Source organism: Xyrauchen texanus, chromosome 40 (genome assembly GCF_025860055.1).
Source record: "Xyrauchen texanus isolate HMW12.3.18 chromosome 40, RBS_HiC_50CHRs, whole genome shotgun sequence".
Taxonomy (NCBI): domain Eukaryota; kingdom Metazoa; phylum Chordata; class Actinopteri; order Cypriniformes; family Catostomidae; genus Xyrauchen; species Xyrauchen texanus.
This window is the reverse complement of record NC_068315.1, coordinates 2,847,318-2,868,377: the sequence shown is the minus strand read 5'-3', so window position 1 is coordinate 2,868,377 and position 21,060 is coordinate 2,847,318. Positions and strand designations below refer to the sequence as shown.

Below are 21,060 nucleotides of genomic sequence, written 5' to 3'. Positions count from 1 at the left end.
CTCGCCCTCATGCCATCACAGAGGTGTATGCCTTTCTTTCTTCAACAGAACACAAAGAGGTTTAGAAGAATATCTCAGCGGGGGTCTGGGTAGCTCAGCGAGTATTGACGCTGACTATCACCCCTGGAATTGAGAGTTTGAATCCAGGGTGTGCTGAATGACTCAGCCAGGTCTCCTAAGCAACCAAATTGGCCCGGTTGCTAGGGAGGGTAGAGTCATATGGGGTAACCTCCTTGTGGTTGCGATTAGTGGTTCTCGCTCTCAATGTGGCGTGTGGTGAGTTGTGCGTAGATTGCGGAGAGTAGCATGAGGCCCCACATGCTGTGAGTCTCCGCGGTGTCACGCACAATGAGCCACGTGATAAGATGCGCGGATTGACTGTATCAGATGTGGAGGCAACTCAGACTTGTCCTCCGCCACCCAGATTGAGGTGAGTAACCGTGCCACCATGAGGACCTACTAAGTAGTGGGAATTGGGAATTCCAAATTGGGAGAAAAGGGGGATAAATAGAAGAGTATCTCAGCTCTGTAGGTCCATACGAATCAAATGAATGGTGATCAGACCTTTTTAACTCCAGAAATCACGAATAGTATTTCATACGACTCCAGTGTTTAAATCCATATAGTTGTGGGTGAGAAACAGATCAATATTTAACTCCTTTTTTTACTCTAAATCTCCACTTTAGCTTTCACTTTCAGATGTAAAAGTGAAAGTGGAGATTTAGAGAAACAAAAAAAAGACTTGAATATTGATCTGTTTCTCACCCACAACTATTATATCACTTCTGAAGACATGGATTTAAACACTGGAGTCTTAATCTTTTTCTAAACGACTTAATTTGTGTTCTGCTGAAGAAAGAAAGTCATTCACATCTGGGATGACACGAGGGTGAGTAAACGATGAGAGAATCATCACTTTTGGGTGAACTATCCCTTTATCTATTGCTAAAAAGGACTACTTCTTAATTTATTTGTTCTGCCCGTCTATTCACTGCAAATTTAGCCCAGCAGTTCAGACAGATGGCACCATCGCCATTCCCATATTAAATGGCGTACCAGTGAGTCCCATAAGAATGGCGAGTCTGAACATGCAGGATGTGAAATATTCACTGTGTAAGAGAGATGTTTGATCCAAAGTGAAGGGGTGGATTTACCCGTCTCTTCAGCTTATCACTGAGTTGAATACATTCAATAGTAATTGTTATAATCATAAATGTTTCATGTTTCATGTCATTTGTGCTCTGAGGTGTGACCGCAAAATCAGGAATGCAGAAATAGTGCTTTCTCATTAAGCTCGGCTCCCACAGGACAAATATACATGTGAGTTAAGTATTTCATTGATCATTTATTCAGTTTATGTAAGAGTTTGGATGTATCGTTTCATTCCCATCTGGATAAGGCTTGTGTCCCATTGAGTCAACCTTGAGAGAAATGTTGTGTTGTGTTCATTGCAGTGAGTTTCTATAATCCAAGTTAGTTCGAGGAAAGATCCTCAACTCATTGTACCTGTCTTTTGCCTTTGAAAATGTGGAGTCTCTCTATTGATTGAAAGCTCAACTCTGACTCCTGGTCATCATTGCTCACACTGGCCCCCCAAAGCATGTTGTTTGGAAGAACCGTTTAGTGAAAACATCTGAACACTTTACTGTGTACAATACAGACTTTTATACACTTAATTGTAAATAACAAGCGCTTCTTACAGAATGGTTTTACGTGACAGCATACAGTGAAACAAAAAACTAAAAAAGAAGAAACCCTGACCGTTTGGAAACAGCGTCTGAAGTGGAACTCGCACTGCATCATGTCGAAGAAGATGGAGATCGTGGCTTTACGCAGTTCGATCTCCGGAACTAATGTCATCTCTAGAATCGGACCCACCATCTCAGGGATGAACCTGATCTTGTGTGGACCTGTAAGAAGTTCAAAACAAACAGGAAATCCAGAAAAACATGAGGGTGAACTTAGTGATTGATGGCACATTTAACACAAATGCTACAATTTGGTGTGTTTTGCATTGTTGTAATGCATTAAATGTACAAATTTCATGTGTTTATGTAGTTAAATGTGCTATTATCTAACGTAGCTCATTTTAAACACATTAAATGTCTGTATTTTCCAAGCATTTTATTAAAATGTATCAACAAACCAACAGATGGCCTAAATTTTAAGCTACATTTGCACCCGTTACAGGGTAGAAACTGATTGTTCATTTATTTATTTATTTTGTTTTAACGATGTATATTTTGTGCATTTATTTGGAAGTGTATTTTTATTGCTAAAAAAAAAATAAAAAATTAATAATAAAAAAATAAAATTGGTAACAGGGTTGCAAAAACGGCAAAACCTCAAATAAAACAAATGGAGAATAAAACAGAAAAAAAAAGGTCCTTTTTTATTATACCCTATTTGTAGAAAGTGCCTGACCACACAGTTCTATTGTTTATTTGTTGAGCAGATACCGTAATTTCCGGACTATTGAGCGCACCTGAATATAAGCCGCACCCACTGATTTTTAAAAAAATATTATTTTGAACATAAATAAGCCGCACCTGTCTATAAGCGCAGGTGCCTACCGTACATTGAAACAAATTAACTTTACACAGGCTTTAACGAAACACGGCTTGTAACAAAAATAAATAGGCTTTAACGAAACAAGGTGTGGCAGCGGGCGTGGTCAAGCGCCGTCCGGGAGAGAAAGCGGTAAGCAGCTTACATCTGAGCTAAATTATGTCTAACACCTGTGTCTAATTTCAGTAAGCATGGGGAGAGCGGCATAAAAGGCAGCAGCCACAGAGCTGAGAGAGTGACACACGTCAGTCTAGTGTTGGCGCATAGAAGAATTGAGAAACTTTATAAAATTTATTGTAAACATTGCTGTGGCCATTAAAATCCTTACCTGGAACGTCAAGTGCCCTGCTGAAAACTGTCACACTGGTGCCCGTGTGACAGTTTTCCCAAGAAGGACACGTGAAGCAGGGCACTTGAAACACACGGCTTGTAATAAAACATTTGCAGTAAACAGTAGCCTACCAAGAAAGTCATTGGTCACTATCTTCCTCGTCCTGTGCACTGAAACCACTGAAGTCATCTCCTTCGGTGTAGGAGTTGAATAGCCTCAGATTAGCCTCAGATTTAGTTGTCTTTTTGCACTGAGTCAATTCCTCACGCTGCTGTTTCCAACATCTCCCGTGCAGCAGCTCTATTTCCTTTTCCAACAGCCAGATCAATCGCCTTCAACTTGAAAGCAGCATCATATGCGTTTCTCCATGTCTTTGCCATGGTGAGGGTGACAAAATGACTACCGTAATCAGAATGATGGGAAGTTTGAGCCGCTCGATTTAATCTAAACAGTAAACAAAAAAAGTTGTTTGACCTTAACCCGCTCGGCAATTTCATTGGTCTAATGAAAGCTTCACGCCAAAAAACTGAGCACGTCACAGAAAGTTTTTTTAATTTTTTTTATAAAATCTGAAAGCGGGAAAAATCCATATATTAGCCGCGTCATTGTATAAGCCGCAAGGTTCAAAGCGTCGGAAAAAAGTTGCGGCTTATAGTCCGGAAATTACGGTAATTGTTTTTTATTTCTGGATAATATTTTTGGCTGGTATTTCAGGGCAGGTGTCATAGCACTGGGAATAGCATCTCTTTGTTACCTCCTCAGTGTGAATTTGTGTCTCACAATTACTTGTTTTATATTTTTGTATTCATCACATCAAGATGGTTCGGAGTGTGAAACAGAATTTCTAATTTGGCGGCACTATTTATAAAGAAGCTCCAAAGACTTTCCTCAGCGCTCCGGTAATCTTCAGAGTTTCCCCACAATCACAGCGCTGAAGAGCAACAAACATCACTGACTCTCTGGTGTCTCTGACTAAACACAGACTATCAGTGACAGCCGGCAAACGCACAACTAAACACAGTGAAACACGTCTACCGTGAGGTGGCAAAAAGAACAACTGGGGAGCTGAAAATACTTTCACAGCTGCAGTTTCTGAACTGTCCTGCCACTAATTAGCACCTTCACTTTCAGAGCATTTCCATTTCTACAGCTCGAAATAACTGAAAGGTGTCTCAGGAAAAAAATAACCCTCTGGAAATCTGTTAAAATGGTAAGTAGTATATATAGTATAATTCTCAAGCTCTATAAAATAAGTTGCGAGCTTGTGAATTATGGCATGCGAAAACATGGTAAATAACTTAACAAAAAACAACTTTTGTCAAAGGAATTGCTCATTTTTAAGACCAATAAATAATAGTTAAGCAATTTTTCTCTCTTATATACGTTACTGTAATGCACAATAATCTCATACTCAATACAGTAATGTAATAGAAGATGCATACTTAAAAATGTACATTGTAGATAAACTTTACAATTAAAAGAATATCGCAGTATTTTTTGCATTACAGTACTATTAATGATAATTGTATTCATATTACGGCAGACAACTGACAATAAGCTTAATTTTCTTTATGCAAGAATATATGTATATACTGTATATATATACTTCACCAGTCCTCCACCCGGTCAACTAATGGTTAGACGGAGACATAGAGAGGCCTTCAAGCAAGTGTCCTGCATCCACTGTGATTTGGTGGAGGATCGGTGATAATCTTGGGGTGGATATAAGGCTATAATCGTGCAGATTCGTCTGTGTGAAGGACGCATGAATCAAGCCAAGTACAAGGTTATACTGGAAGAAAACTGTCTTCCTTCTGCTCTGACAATGTTCCCCATCGCTGAGGATTGTATATTCCAGCAGGACAATGCTCCATGACACACAGCCCGGTCAATCAAGGTGTGGATGGAGGACCACCGGATCAAGACCCTGTCATGGCCAGCCCAATCTCCAGACCTGAACCCCATTGAAAACCTCTGGAATGTGATTAGAGGAAGATGGATGGCCAAAAGCCATCAAACAAAGCCGAGCTGCTCAAATCTTTGCGCCAGGAGTGGCATAACGTCACCCGACAGCAATGAGAATGACTGGCAGAGAGCATGCCAAGACACATGAAAGCTGTGATTGAAAATAAGGGTTTTCCACCCAATATTGATTTCTGAACTCACATAAAACATTAGTATTGTGTTGTTTAAAAATGAATATGAACTTGTATTCTTTGCATTATTTGAGGTCTGGAAACACGGCATCTTTTTTGTTATTTGACCAGTTGTCATTTACTGCAGATAAATGCTCTAAATGGCAATACTTTTGATTGTAATTTGGGAGAAATGTTGTCAGTACTTTATAGAATAAAACAAAAATGTTCATTTTACTCAAACACACACCTATAAACAGTAAATCCAGAGAAACGGATCATTTTGCAGTGATGCATTTTTCCAGAGATGTATATATTGGTATCTACATATATATATATATATAATGTATATTAATTCTATTATTATAGTTTTTGTGTAATATAATTATGAACTCTTCTATAGCAGCTCACCAAGGTTATACCACATGTCTCTGATCTCGAAGCCAATCTGTCGTCTCATGTCTTGATACCTGATTAAACAGAAATAGGAAGATATTAAAGCACGATCTAAAACAGATCACTTCATTCAGCTCTCATTTTTTGGAAGCAGGGACAAACATTATCCTGTTTTTTATTCCCTGAAATGAAGAAACATTTATGGCATCAGATGCTTTGGCAAAATAACTTAATGCATTTTCTTTAAAAAACAAACAAACAACAACATCATCATAGATGACACCTTTAATCCAATGTGATTAAAATGCACTGAGGACTCAAGTGTTTCATTTTAAAGTTAATATTGAACAAAATGAAGATAAATAAACTACATTTGCATTTCCTAAGGGAAGCACCAGTGTGTTGAGGCAGCAAAAGAATAATGTTTTGCAGCGGTACTTTAAGTAGGGTGCACGGAGAAAAACCCTCATCTTCAAATTCATGACTATTAAACACTGCCACTACAGCCACACATTCAAACAGACACTACTGAATCATGTTTTCAGTGTCCTGCTAACGCAGCTCTGTTTTTCAGAAGCTGTATCAAGTTAAAAATGGTCAAACTTTAAAAAATGAGTCCAGCTATTTGTTGAACACAAGAACATGTTTCATTAGACAAATGATAATTCTTGAAATCAGCAATGAAGAACTTTGAGTGAAAATACTCTCATCATTTACTCACCCTCATGACATCCCAGATTTGTATTGCTTTATTTCTTCTGCAGAACACAAATTAAGATTTTTAGAATAATTTTTCAGCTTTTGGTCCATAAAATGCAAGTGAATGGGGTCAAAATTGAACATAAGTATGCATAAAAGTAATCCATATGACCTGTGGTTAAAATAATATCTTCAGAAGTGGTATGATAGTGGTGGTGATTCACATTATTCATGCATATCGCCCCCTACTGGACAGGGAGAAGAATTTCAAGCAAAAAATAAAAAGTATATAAATATTGATCTGTTTCTCAACTACACCAATCATATCACTTCTGAAGATATGTATTAAAACACAGGCATCGTAAGGATTATTTTTATGATGCCTTTATGTGCTTTTTGAACCATCAAAATGTTGGCTCCCAATCACTTACATTGTATAGACCTACAGAGCTCAAATATCCTTCTAAAAATCATAATTTGTATTCTGCTTAAAAAAAGAAAATCATGCACATCTGGGACGGCATAAGGGTGATAAATGATGAAAATTTTCATTTTTGGTTGAACTAGCCCTTTTTGATCTCAGTAATTATATTCGCACCAGTAAAACATTTTTATATATATTTTATATATATATTTCACATATATTGCTGATATGTGAAAATGGAATTTCCACTAATAAGAATGTAAGAACCGCCATCAGTAATTGTGTTTTGATCCGGAGTGAATGACAGATCATTGCCATCAGAAACTCAATAATTATGTTAAAATTCCATTTGTGATGAATAATGGGTATTTCTATGAATAATGATGTAATTTTTATATCAATAATTAACGATTTACTAGTGGAAATGTAATTACTGATATAAAAATGTTTTAATTATTAGTAATTCATCACTGATATCAAGAATTAGCATTTTAACAAGTGAAAATTGTAGACTTTATAATTCAAATCGTGCACATAACTAAATGCAAAGAGAGCTTCCAAAAGCCATTGACACCGAACTTGTACAAAAAAAAAACAAGCAAGACGCTGCGCCACAAACGCAGGTGTCTCAAGACATATTTTTTACATTGAAGCGCTTTTTAACTCGCACTTTTAAGTGCACAAAGCAGCACTTCCAAGCAAGACATTGAACAAAAAAATACAAATCAGTGAGACATGAACAGTCAAATATATCCTAGCGCATGTTTACAAAGTAAAATCGATTATCACATTCAGTGTGAACGGCCCCTTACATATACACTCCTTAAGGTCACGTCCACACTATTGTGTTTTCATATGAAAAATTCATTTTGCTACGTTTATATCCTCTCATTCAGTTTCGATAACGATAATCATTACCATAAACCTTCGAAAATGATTTCGTTAAGAAACTTAAAATAGATTGGTGTGGATGTGGCCTGAGAAACAAGTCCAATGGGGGTCAGGGGAAATCCAAACCAGCCAAATTAAAGGCGCTACCTAAAGACCGATGAGTCCGCTAGTCATTTAGGAGACCGACCGTTGAGTTGATGTGTAGTTTTACACATCCCTAGTCTTCAGAGCAACACATTTATGAAGTCTATAAATGGATAGTGAAACTTGGCAAGCAAATTTGTGTATTCCAGACTAACACGACTGAAAGAAAGAACTGTCAATCCGAGAGCGACAGAGAATGAGAGAGAACAGGACAGAGGATTACAGCCGGACAGAATCAATGTCACACAGATTTAGTAAAATGACAGAGGAAGAGGACACACTTCCTTCAATGTCCTCAAACGGTGTTTATGTTAATGTCTGATAAAATAAGCTCTGTCTTGAAATTTCCGTATGTTTTACCCCGGACGGTCCCACTGTGACATCCATTCATAACCGCTGTCATCACGCCCTGACATTTTGGGATGTCTGTGGCCTTCGGCTGAAGTTGTACACATCATTGATTGCGGTGTCAATAAACACTCATCCAGACGCAATTTATAATGACAAGGACGAGACATCTGAGCCATATAACGCAAAGCAACACTCTCTAAGAACTCCTTTGAGTCTCACCCTTATCACAGCTGACCCTTGTTACTGACGTTTAATCATTCTGTGACAGATTCGCTGAGACGTCACAGCCAAGACGCATGCTAACATGCCAAAACACGTAGTGTGATTCACCTCCAGTCTAAACAGGACATGTCCCTCACTTTTAACCTTCAGGTTGTTTAATGCAACAAAATTAAGTGTATTAGTGGTAGAAGTAGATGCAAGTACAGAAAAGAAAATGTGTTTATCTTAAGCTGCATCATGATTTACAAACTTTTGGAATATTCTTCTAATGGATAGCATTTGTGGGGGTCTGGGTAGCTCAGCGAGTATTGACACTGACTACCACCCCTGGAGTCGCGAGTTCGAATCCAGAGCGCGATGAGTGACTCCAGCCAGGTCTCATAAGCAACCAAATTGGCCCGGTTGCTAGGGAGGGTAGAGTCACATGGGGTAACCTCCTCGTGGTTGCCATAATGTGGTTTACGCTCGGTGGGGCTCGTGGTGAGTTGTGCGTGGATGCCACGGAGAATAGCGTGAAGCCGCCGTGCGTGCTATGTCTGAGATTCTCATGCAACTGAGATTCGTCCTCTGCCACCCGGATTGAGGCGAGTCACTACGCCATCATGGGAATTTCAAATCAACAGCATTTGTGGTGTTATATTGATTTTTAGAGAGCTCAAAAAAATTTGAATTAAATTTCAAATGGTCTATCTATCTATCTATCTATCTATCTATCTATCTATCTGTCTATCTGTCTGTCTGTCTGTCTGTCTGTCTGTCTGTCTGTCTGTCTGTCTGTCCGTCCATCCATCCATCCATCTATCCATCCATCCATCCATCCATCATCATCTGTCCATCTATCTATCTATCTATCCATCCATCCATCCATCCATCCATCCATCTATCTATCTATCTATCCGTCCGTCTATCACTCTGTCCTATCTATCTATCTATCTGTCCATCTGTCCATCTATCTGTCTATCTGTCATCTATCTGTCCATGTCCATCTATCTGTCTCTGTCCATCCATCCATCCATCCATCTCTCTGTCCTATATCTCTATCTATCTATCATCTGTCCGTCCATCCGTCCATCACTCTGTCCTATCACTCTGTCCTATCTATCTATCACATATCATAATGACCCTTTCTCTACATAGGTGTAATGAGAATTGGGTGCCAATATGTGATTAACTGTCATCATAATTAAAACATCTTAATGGCCCCTAATAATATATTTCATTTTCTGCTTTAAAGTGAGGCAACTGCCATTGCATTGAACAGATGGACCGAGATATTGCAATTTGACATTTTTGTGACAAAGCAAAAATGCTTCATGTTACAATGATTGCACAGCAGCTGCGGGGGGTTTAAGCACAGCTGTACTTCATCCTTTACTTACAGTTATGCAAGTAAAGTTTTCTCGACTCTGAGAGAGGCAGAATGAGCAAAGAGAGAGAATTGAGAGAAAGAGTGAAGAGTCAGCAGGCTCTCAGGTCAGCATGACACCTGCGGTGGAAACAACACAAAAAAGGAAAGAGATGAATGGTGTGATGAAAGGGTGATGGAGAGATGAAAGCTGAGTGTACGGCTCTAAGAGGAAGAAGCCGTCTCACTCAAAGAAGCACAACAGGGTGTAAAAAGTGCTGAAGAACAAAGATACAGCGGCTGAATAGACTGTCAGAGACACAGTGTCCCAAACAAATCAGCACATTTTATGATAACAGCTCTAAAGATGCAGACTGTTTTTAATATTTTTTTGAGGATTTCAGAACATGAACTGCAATCTTGGTTGAAATGCAGCTAGCGAGTAAACAAATGAAACTCCATGATTGCTTACAGAGTGTTGGTTTGTTTGTTTATTTAATGGTTATCAACTTAAGGGACAGTTAATAATAATAATAAATAAATAAATACAAATCTGTCTTCATCTATTCTCGTTTGAAATCTGAATCATCTGGAGCAGAATGTCCAGACTTCTGAGTCGTCTAAAGCCCTACGATAGCTTTATGTGCAGTAACGAGTGACATTTACATCATTATTTTGCCATCAGACTGGGAGCCAAAGAGCCCTGCAGACAAGCAGACCCCCAAACAACTTTTTTATTTACTCTTGACTCACAACCTTAAGACCAAAGGTGAGAACGTTCTTCAATTCCCTGGGACTTCCAGGAGAACAAAGGCCAAATCCTCACTTACAGTTAGTCCTAGAATTGTCACAAAACTACTTCCACGCCAAATCCACACACCGTCTGATTGTCATGACTCATGTTACATCACGTATACTCAGATTTGTATACACGTCTATTTGTTCGTTTAATTCGTCCTCTCCATGCTCACTGTGCAGCGAGTCTGAATAACTACCATATTGACTCTAGAAAGGGAAGCTTAATATTCAAACACATTTTAAATAACACGTTTTTAAACAAACCGGTATATTCATCTAAATTACAGCATGTCTGAAAGTTTAAATTCGAGAATGCTTAGAATTGCCACCAGCTCACCCTTCAGTGGCCACACTGCATGCATCAAGGGCTGACCAAGCGTTCATTCATTAGAGAAGCAGTGCATGTGTGATTCCCTGCATGCTGCAAAAAGATCGGATCTGAATCTAGGCAAGATCGACCAATCGACAATCATAGATTTAAGACCAAATTCGTCAGATTTAGATCGGTGGCCGATTGATTGGTGCACCCCTATCCAAGAGTATTTCAGATGTAGTTCATAATGCACAGGTAAAACCTTAAAGACACTATTCTAACTGTGGACTTTGAACTATGCAAACAAGTGCCACACTGAGAAGGAAGGTTAAGAAACATTGTGTGCGCGCGTCAACTCTAAATTCAAGAGTCAGTCCTTTTCCTTCCATCCCATTGAGGGATAAAAGTATCCTCACAACAGACAGACCCTGTTCTGAGTCTCAGTTCGCCAGAGAAAGGAGACAATAACAGAAACCCTCCAAGTTCAGTTTATCTTCCCATAAGACAGCCATAGACCAGGTGTCGGCAACCTTTTTGACACGGAGGGGTAGTTTTAGAAAGAACATCTGCTTGCGATTTAGAAGCTACTCTTTGCTCCAGTGTGTCCAGGTAAATCCAGTGTTTGCGTAACATTTGTTCTGCTAAGGCGATATTTGCTTGGCTATCTCTAAAGCAGCACTTGAATTTGTTTTAGATCATTAGACATTCTGTTATTGTACCTTGGCTGTCTGAATGCTGTCTGAACGTTTCCTAATAACATTTACATTTACATTTATGCATTTGGCAGACGCTTTTATCCAAAGCGACTTACAGTGCAATTATTACAGGGACAATCCCCCCCAGAGCAACCTGGAGTTAAGTGCCTTGCTCAAGGACACAATGGTGGTGGCCGTGGGGTTAGAACCTGTGACCTTCTGATTAACAGCCCTGTGCTTTAGCCACTACACCACCACCACTCCCAACCTTCACAAAAAACAAAAACAAAAAAAAACTGTGCCTGTGAAGTCATTGACTGAAGCTGTCTTGGCTTTCGGATAAAGCCAAATTTTTTTCAGAATATGGGATGTTCGGGAATGTGTTTGTGAGCTACTAAGAGAACGCTGCAACCAATGAACAACTGCATGTGCAAGAGGTTGTGTGAGTCCAGCGGCTGAAGCATCCAACCTGACAGCCAGTGATCCGTCTCTACAAGAACAAGCACACGCCACAGGCCAAGACAAGCCTATTGAAAGATAAGGAGAGCTTCTGTCTTTTACTCAATCATCCTCTCTTACTCTCTAAGGCTTTGAACAACGATGCAAAACCTGTACATCCTGCGAGGGTTTTCATCGTGCTGAAGACCATACAGCTCTGGAATAATAGTTGAAACATGATCTTTGTATTCATGAATCATCATGCAATTTGTACACACACACACACACACACGCACACACATACATGGGATAGATCTGGGATATATGGACTGGGGCTATCAAGCTCCAACTTGAAAAAAGAAACACTATAAAACTGCCATAAAATAACCAAAAATGCTATCAGTGTCAGCTCCTCACACAATGCTTTCACATAACTTCAGAAGATTTGGAATATAGTGTATAAATCATAAGGACTGCTTTTACGGTGGTTTTATTGATATTTTATTGTCATTTTGGAGCCTGACAGACCCATTCCACATTATACTTTCCAGCCAGAACATTCTTCAAAAATGTATCTTTTATGGTCCATTGAAGAAAGCAATCATTCGGCTGGGTTAATGCAAACAGAATTTTCATTTTTTGGTAAACTATTCTTAAAACACATTTCTGCTTTTACATTAATACACAAAGTTTCCTGTGTTAAAGCGGTTCTTTTAGTGCTTCCTGTGAGGGTGTTGCGTGCGACACCTATGCTTACTTTTGGAAGATCTTGGCCCGTTTGTCGCTTGAGAAGTTCTCCAACTGCAATGACTCCTGAGTAAGGAATGCCACAGCGAGGTGGAAGTAGTTATTCCACAGCTGAGAGAAAGAATGGAGGAAGAAAGTGAGGCATTAATGCGTCCTTACATAAACAAATCCAGTACAATTAAGACAGACTAAACCATGCTATATTAAATTACATAAGGTGTATATTCTGTTTGGTAACACCTTCAATGAAGCCCATATTTACAGTGCATTGTAAAGACATTGCATATGCAATTATAATGCATTCACAATGTCTCATAATGTACATTATTATATGTTTTAACTACTCATAAAAGCATTTTTAACTACATATATATACAGCATCTCAGGGTGATTCCTCAAGAAGTTGTAGAGAAAATGTCAAGAGTTCATGTCTGTAAATTCTAGGCAAAGGGTGACCACTTTGAAGATGCTAAAATATAACATAGTTTGCTGAATGATGCTGGTCATGCTATAACGCATTGTACACTAAGATAAAACTATGCATAATATATTCATAACTATGAATGAGTATTATAATGCAATACAATTATTACATTTATTTAATAATTATGGTTAAAATTATTAATGATAAGTTATAACATTATTGGGGGGCATATTAGGCATATGCATTACACTTATAATGTCTTCACACTGCAATGCACACACACACACACACAAAAACTTCACTTCTTAAAGCTTAGCATGCTATGCCAGACACTTCTAGGGTGAACTGATGACCTTTATGAGAATAAATATGGGCCCCTACCAGCTTACACAAGCAAACTGATTAGAAAAAAAATATTTAAAATATTCAAATCATATGCTCTGAAATTGCAGCCTATCAGTCTGACATTGATATTTCTTTCTACTAAAGAGAAATCTAATGATGCTCTCTTTCCTGCCGGAACTTGTAATACACAATTTACTCATGATAATATTGTAAAACAGACCAATAGTCTTGATTAAATTCGCAAGTTTTCATAAACAAGACTGCACGTTCATGCATGCATATTTCAGTTTCATTTTAATGCATTGTAAATGTATTCATAATGTTTAACAATACATATTGTAATGCATTATATGTTTTCTTAAACAACTAGTACATTATAATAATTACATATTGATATTTCACTTTTAATGAGCATAATTACATAACACATGAAATGAGTATTGGTCATGTTCTTTATTGCATACTTTTTGCCAATTGAAATAATGATTATATAATGTGCAATGGGGAGAACCTGTTAACATATGTCACCGCTATATAAATATATATACATACACACATACATACATACAGGTATATTAACGCGCTAATTTCTGGGCTAAATGTTTTTTGCTGAACGCATTAAATTAATTGAAGTGTTTTTTGTTGTTTTTTTACTTCCTGGACCTTCACAAAATGGGAAAAAGTTGTCTCAAGTTGTTCCTGTCAGGTTACCATTTAGTTATGAATAGGGTGGGGGCTGGGTATGGGCATCTGCTGCCTGCCAGGAACAAGCCCAGGCACTTTTGTACAATGGCTGAAACTTCACTAATGTGTTTCCCCACTTTCTGTGGCTAAAATCGGCACATATACATTTTCAGGAGGGACACGCTCGACTCGAATGCACATCCTAACACAGAAAGGAAACTGATTGTGTAGAGCAACGCATTACGCAAGACACATGTCCCGGGCATAATAAACATGGGATCGGATTTACTGTACGGAGAATGGAGACTTCACCCGCAAGTGGTGAACCAGGTGTGCGAGTGATATGGGCAAGCTGCCGTATCTCTTCTTATCACCCGAAAATGCACACATTCATCTGAACCACTGTCAAAAGGGAAACCGCCCGAGAGAGACCCAGCATGTGCGTGATAGAGACTGAGAAGGACCTGGCAGTTCATCAAGCTGCAGACATGTATACTTGCAAAGACTGAACGATAGACAGAGGAAATAATAGTTTGGAAATTTTAAACTTTAGTAAATTAAACTAAAGCATTCAATATGTTTTATATCTTTATGTATACATAGTGTCTAATAATGCATTGGCAATGCACACTTAAGTTTCTCTTGACAATAAAAGTTGATATGAATTGAATCTGCCCATTTGATCCTATTATTTAAAAAACGGCCATTGGAAAATATTTGGAAATATTTTGCCCAACTTTTAATTGCAGCATGCCCACAGATATTATGGCATGTCTACATATAAATGTATAAAAATATTAATATTAATACTTAAAAAAATTTGTATTTAACTAACCGCAAAAATAAATAACATACATTTTTAAATAATTAAAATAAATGATGACAAACCAAATTTTTGCAAGTTCTTTGAGACAAAGTATAAAGTAAATACAGTTATGATGATTTTATTAATGATTGTTGTAATGTATAATGTACCATAATTTAATAGCTAATTTAATACACTTAAATTTGATCTTACCTGCAGCTCAAAGTTGGTTTGGTCAAGGAACTTCTTACTGAGTACGGCGGCGTACTGATTGATAGCTCGCAGGAACACTCTGAAAGATAAGAGAGACATCGTCTTAACCCCTGTCTGCTTAAAGGTGCCACAAAACTATCTGACAACACATCTTGCTTGCACGTTTGCAAAAGACTCACAATGGTTCTCAACTGATTTAGCTTCATGTCAAGATTGTCAATTGTTTGCCATACAAAAGTAAGCATCTTTTTAACATTACCATGGATTGCATGGGTCCAACAACATGCAATATTTTCTAACATCATGTAAAATGAACAAGGTGAGAACAGACTGCCAATTCTAAAGGCAAAAACAACAGCAGAAGTGGGATTTACAAGCCTATACCTAACTAGACATCTTGCTTTTCTTGATTTACTAGACATGTTACCAAGTGAGAGATGAATTGGTGCCAAAATACCATAGTTTAAGAATTGATAAACCTACTTATTTCATTACATTAACTATGCATGGTTATATTATCCATTGAATTGTACCGTTTACAAAATGATCAATGTTCCCCCACTGTATGTGACCCGATCAGAACAGACTTGGCGTCCAATTTTGATTTATTTATTTTTAGATCCACTCCTTCATCATATCTAAATGAGGCTTTGCATTCAACCACAGTCTCAACAAAATGAGCACCATAAACATAGCTTGTTAAACACTGAATAACATCATTAGCACCTTTCCTGACACGATCCCATGCCCTTAAGACACCGTGAACTAAAGTAAAATTCAGCATGAGGGAAATCACATCAATACAGATGATAAACTTAATCACCAGTCTTTAAATCCACCACACTGAGAAGGCATTAGGAGAATATTCCAGAGACTATTTATCCACTTAGTGCAATAAAGGCTCGTCGCTAATGAACTGAGAGACAGAACAAGAAATCTTCATATACCGTCTCAATCAACTCATTTCCTTTGATACCTAGTGTGCTACCTTGATGCATATTGCCTACAAAGGCAGCATCTTAAAAATACAGTACAAAGGGTCAATTTAAATTTTAAGCCGACTTATGGCCTGCTAACTGTATTGTTAGGTAACCTAAAGCATTATCACACCGTCACGTGAAATACCAGACGATACTTTAATACCCAGCCGTGTCAAAAGTCACCAGCTGAAGTCGTTTGGACAGGTTTCTTATTAATTTTCAACATGAAAGAACGCATTCTGATGTTCATTTCTGACCCTTCATGTGCGTGAGTCTGTCGGATGTTTGACATCTCATTAGCGAGACCGCATATGAGGGAATGAATTGGAAGTTTGCTTAAAAGTCTCCGGGTGCACAAACACATCAGAAGCCTTGTTAATCATTCTTTAATCTTCAGAAGGGCAGCGCCATACGAGCCGAATGGATTTCTGACTGACTAAGATAAACAGCGCGAGCTTAATGCCGTTGAAAGAGCGATAACATCACTGACACAGATCTGAGAGGACGTTTGTTCAGGCCTCTGAGCTTTGACTCGTTCATTGTAATGAAGTGATGGAAAGTTTCTCATTAGGGCCATGAGACACAATCTGTTTACAAAGAGCTGCGCGTAAAATAGCTGCCATATGTGATTGGAGATATTAATAATGAAAGTTAGCGTCAGTAAATCAAAAAGTCTTCCACCTTAAAAAAACAAACAGACTTATGACAGAGTATGGACTTAAGTAGATGCCACATTTCATTTCACGCAAACGTAAACATGATCATAAGGGACAGATGTTGGGTTTGTTCAATACAGTACATATAGAGTTTATAATGTGGTAGACGTATCAGTGATTATCAGAGAGGCAGGACTGCAAATACACAGACATATATCTTAAAAAAATATATATATTTGTTATTAAGTGGAGATAATATGCACAAACACAGTAGAGTTTAGTTTAACTGTTTTGTTCAACTAAAAAATTTAATTACGAATAATCTTAATGTTTGGATGCGTCCATCAAGTTACGAAGAACCTTTCATTTGTAAAGCATGTGATTAACTGGATTTCCTAAAAACACATTCTTAATACATAAACATATCCTAAAATACATTACCATAATATACCATTAGTGTTGGGTAGTAATGGACTACATGTAATCTGGATTACATTATCTGACTTGTAATTGCATTACATTTTTAAATGTGTGTTATCAGATTACAGTTACTCTTAATGGATTACATTAGTGGTACTCGACCAGTTGTCCAAGATGACTTCATAATATTTAAAGTAACTTTTTTTTATAATCAAACTTGATACAAATCCTAAAACCAGATACAATACATTTTAGAAAAAAATACAATAAAAAGAAACATTTTCTCTGTGCAAAATGTACTATAGGTACTTAATCAAAGCATGCAATAAATAATCCAAAAGTAATCTTATTGAATTACTTAAAAAGTGTAATTTTAGTGATTACATTACTGATTGCAATTTGTAACCAGTCCTAGTTTACACTTTAGAAGTAATCTATGCAACTCTGTATAACAAACCATTTTTTAAAACTACATTTCCAGCTAAAAGTAGCTCTATTGTGATATACTGCTTTACCGTGACGTACGATTTTGGAAATAACACCTAACTGTTGTCCTTGGTCACATCTAATTTCCATAACCCGTGCTTACTGTACTACTTTGATTTTTAGGGAAGTTTGTTGACACACATGTTGGCAATGTTTTGTTAAAGCAATAGACATATTGGACATACTAGGACTGTCTTATACGGACTCGTTTTCATTCGCATCAAATTAATCATGCCATCTAAACAAATGCCACTACAGACACACACAGGTTACATATTTGTTAATGGAATAAATGTCTTCCACCTTAAAAACAAACATCAAAAAAATGTATTAAGAAAAAAACTAAAAACAAAGTCATGCTGGGATTTCATTGATTTAGCCATTCTGTTAGCTGTTCTACTCTACAGTCAAAAGTAAATTTGATGTCCAAATGATGGATTGCACACTTGTGGACCTTCCTGTTTTCTTTGGAAGCCAAATGTTTCATTTTTAATCTTTTTAGACAACAGCTCTGCACTAAAGCTCCAAACTATTATTCTTTTATAATTGTGATTTCGATATAACATGAAAACACCATTCTACCACAACTTCAATGGAACAATCATTTTGATCCAATTGAAATACATGGACTGAACCACAGACGTTCTGTAAACAAGAGTGACGGTAAGTGTAATTGTGAAGCATCTCTTCATGTAAGCTGTAAGGATCAGAAGAGATTGTTACAGACAGACAGTATTCAAGTTTTCTAGTCTGCTGAATGGTAGAGATTTACTGCATCTGTGACCTCACAGAAAAGACCATGTCGTCCTAAATCAATCCTGAGACTCAAGCAGAACATCTGGAAATCTCCTACAACTTGAAAACAAAGAACATATGACTACATCCCAGCAGCAAGAACATGACATTCAAATTTATTCACTCCCTTTATTCAAAGCTGGTGTCATTTTTTGCAATTTAAAATATTTTCAGTCAACTATTGAGTTCAGGGCTTTGTGATGGCCGCTCCAATACCTTGACTTTGTTGTCCTTCAGCCAATTTGCCACAACTTTGGAGGTATGCTTTGGGTCATTGTCCATTTGGAAGACCCCTTTGCGACCAAGCTTTAACTTCCTGGCTGATGTCTTGAGATGTTGCTTCAATATATCTGCATCATTTTCATTCCTTATATCGATGGTCATCATGGCCAAAAAAAGTTACATTTTTTGTTTCATCAGATGACAGGAAATTTCTCCAAATTGTAAGATCTTTGTCCCCATGTGCACTTGCAAACTGTAGTCTGGCTTTATTATGGTGGTTTTGGAGCAGTGGCTTCTTCCTTGCTGATCAGCCTTTCAGGTTATATGTTGATATAGGACTCGAATTTACTGTAGATATACATACTTGTCTACCTGTTTCCTCCAGCATCTTCACAAGGTCATTTACGGTTGTTCTGGGATTGATTTGCAGTTTTCGCACCAGATTACTACATCGGAATGCATCTCCTTCCTGAGTGGTCCCATGGCGTTTATACTTGCGTACTTTTGTTTGTACAGATGAATGTGGTACCTTCAGGCGTTTGGAAATTGCTCAAGGATGAACCAGGCTTGTGGAGGTCCACCATTTTTTTTCCTGAGACCTTTGCCGATTTCTTTTTATTTTCCCGTGATGTCCAGCAAAGAGGTACACATCCAATTCAGCACACCTCCTATCAGAAGCTAAATGGTTAATTGTCTAAAGGCTTGACATCATTTTCTGGAATCTTCCAAGCTGCTTAAAGGCACAGTTAACTTAATGTATGTAAACTTCAGATCCACTGTAATTGTGACATAGTCAATTAAAGGTGAAACAATTGTCTTTAAACAATTGTTGGAAAAACTACTCGTGTCATGCACAAACTAGATGTCCTGAACGACTTGCCAAAACTATAGTTTGCTAATATGATATCCAAGGAGTGGTTAAAAAATGTGTTTTAATGGCTTCAACCTAAGTATATATATACATTGCTGACTTCAACTGTATATACATACATACATACATGCATATATATACATACATACATAAATATATATATATATATACATACATAAATATATATATATATATATATATATATATATATATATATATATATAAATAAATAACATATATATATATATATATATATATATATATATATATATATATATATATACATATATATATATATATATATATATATACACACACATATACATACATACATACATACATACATACATGCATATATATAATGTATATACACACTCACCTAAAGGATTATTAGGAACACCTGTTCAATTTCTCATTAATGCAATTATCTAATCAACCAATCACATGGCAGTTGCTTCAATGCATTTAGGGGTGTGGTCCTGGTCAAGACAATCTCCTGAACTCCAAACTGAATGTCAGAATGGGAAAGAAAGGTGATTTAAGCAATTTTGAGCGTGGCATGGTTGTTGGTGCCAGACGGGCCGGTCTGAGTATTTCACAATCTGCTCAGTTACTGGGATTTTCACGCTACAACCGTTTCTAGGGTTTACAAAGAATGGTGTGAAAAGGAAAAACATCCAGTATCGCGGCAGTCCTGTGGGCTGAAAATGCCTTGTTGATGCTAGAGGTCAGAGGAGAATGGGCCGACTGATTCAAGCTGATAGAAGAGCAACTTTGCCTGAAATAACTACTCGTTACAACCGAGGTATGCAGCAAAGCATTTGTGAAGCCACAACACGCACAACCTTGAGGCGGATGGGCTACAACAGCAGAAGACCCCACCGGGTACCACTCATCTCCACTACAAATAGGAAAAAGAGGCTACAATTTGCAAGAGCTCACCAAAATTGGACAGTTGAAGACTGGAAAAATGTTGCCTGGTCTGATGAGTCTCGATTTCTGTTGAGACATTCAGATGGTAGAGTCAGAATTTGGCGTAAACAGAATGAGAACATGGATCCATCATGCCTTGTTACCACTGTGCAGGCTGGTGGTGGTGGTGTAATGGTGTGGGGGATGTTTTCTTGGCACACTTTAGGCCCCTTAGTGCCAACTGGGCATCGTTTAAATGCCACGGCCTACCTGAGCATTGTTTCTGACCATGTCCATCCCTTTATGGCCACCATGTACCCATCCTCTGATGGCTACTTCCAGCAGGATAATGCACCATGTCACAAAGCTCGAATCATTTCAAATTGGTTTCTTGAACATGACAGTGAGTTCACTGTACTAAAATGGCCCCCACAGTCACCAGATCTCAACCCAATAGAGCATCTTTGGGATGTGGTGGAACGGGAGCTTCGTGCCCTGGATGTGCATCCCACAAATCTCCATCAACTGCAAGATGCTATCCTATCAATATGGGCCAACATTTCTAAAGAATGCTTTCAGCACCTTGTTGAATCAATGCCACGTAGAATTAAGGCAGTTCTGAAGGCGAAAGGGGGTCAAACACAGTATTAGTATGTGTTCCTAATAATCCTTTAGGTGAGTGTATACTGTATATTTGAATGAATGAATCAATACTTGTAATAATGACAGTCCTAGCTTTCATTACAACAT

The 21,060-nt window shown here is 37.8% G+C and overlaps 1 protein-coding gene across 1 annotated transcript in view; it reads right to left on the bottom strand.

Annotated features, from left to right (window-relative positions):
• dock1 (dedicator of cytokinesis 1) overlaps positions 1-21,060 on the bottom strand; it is a 308,833-nt gene that overhangs the window by 67,617 nt on the left and 220,156 nt on the right. Inside the window, exons 30-33 of the mRNA XM_052112963.1 lie at positions 14,969-15,047; positions 12,508-12,608; positions 5,446-5,504; positions 1,762-1,910 (exon numbers count right to left, since the gene is read on the bottom strand). Coding sequence (XP_051968923.1) covers positions 1,762-1,910; positions 5,446-5,504; positions 12,508-12,608; positions 14,969-15,047 — 388 coding nt within the window. The remainder of the gene's footprint in view (positions 1-1,761; positions 1,911-5,445; positions 5,505-12,507; positions 12,609-14,968; positions 15,048-21,060) is intronic.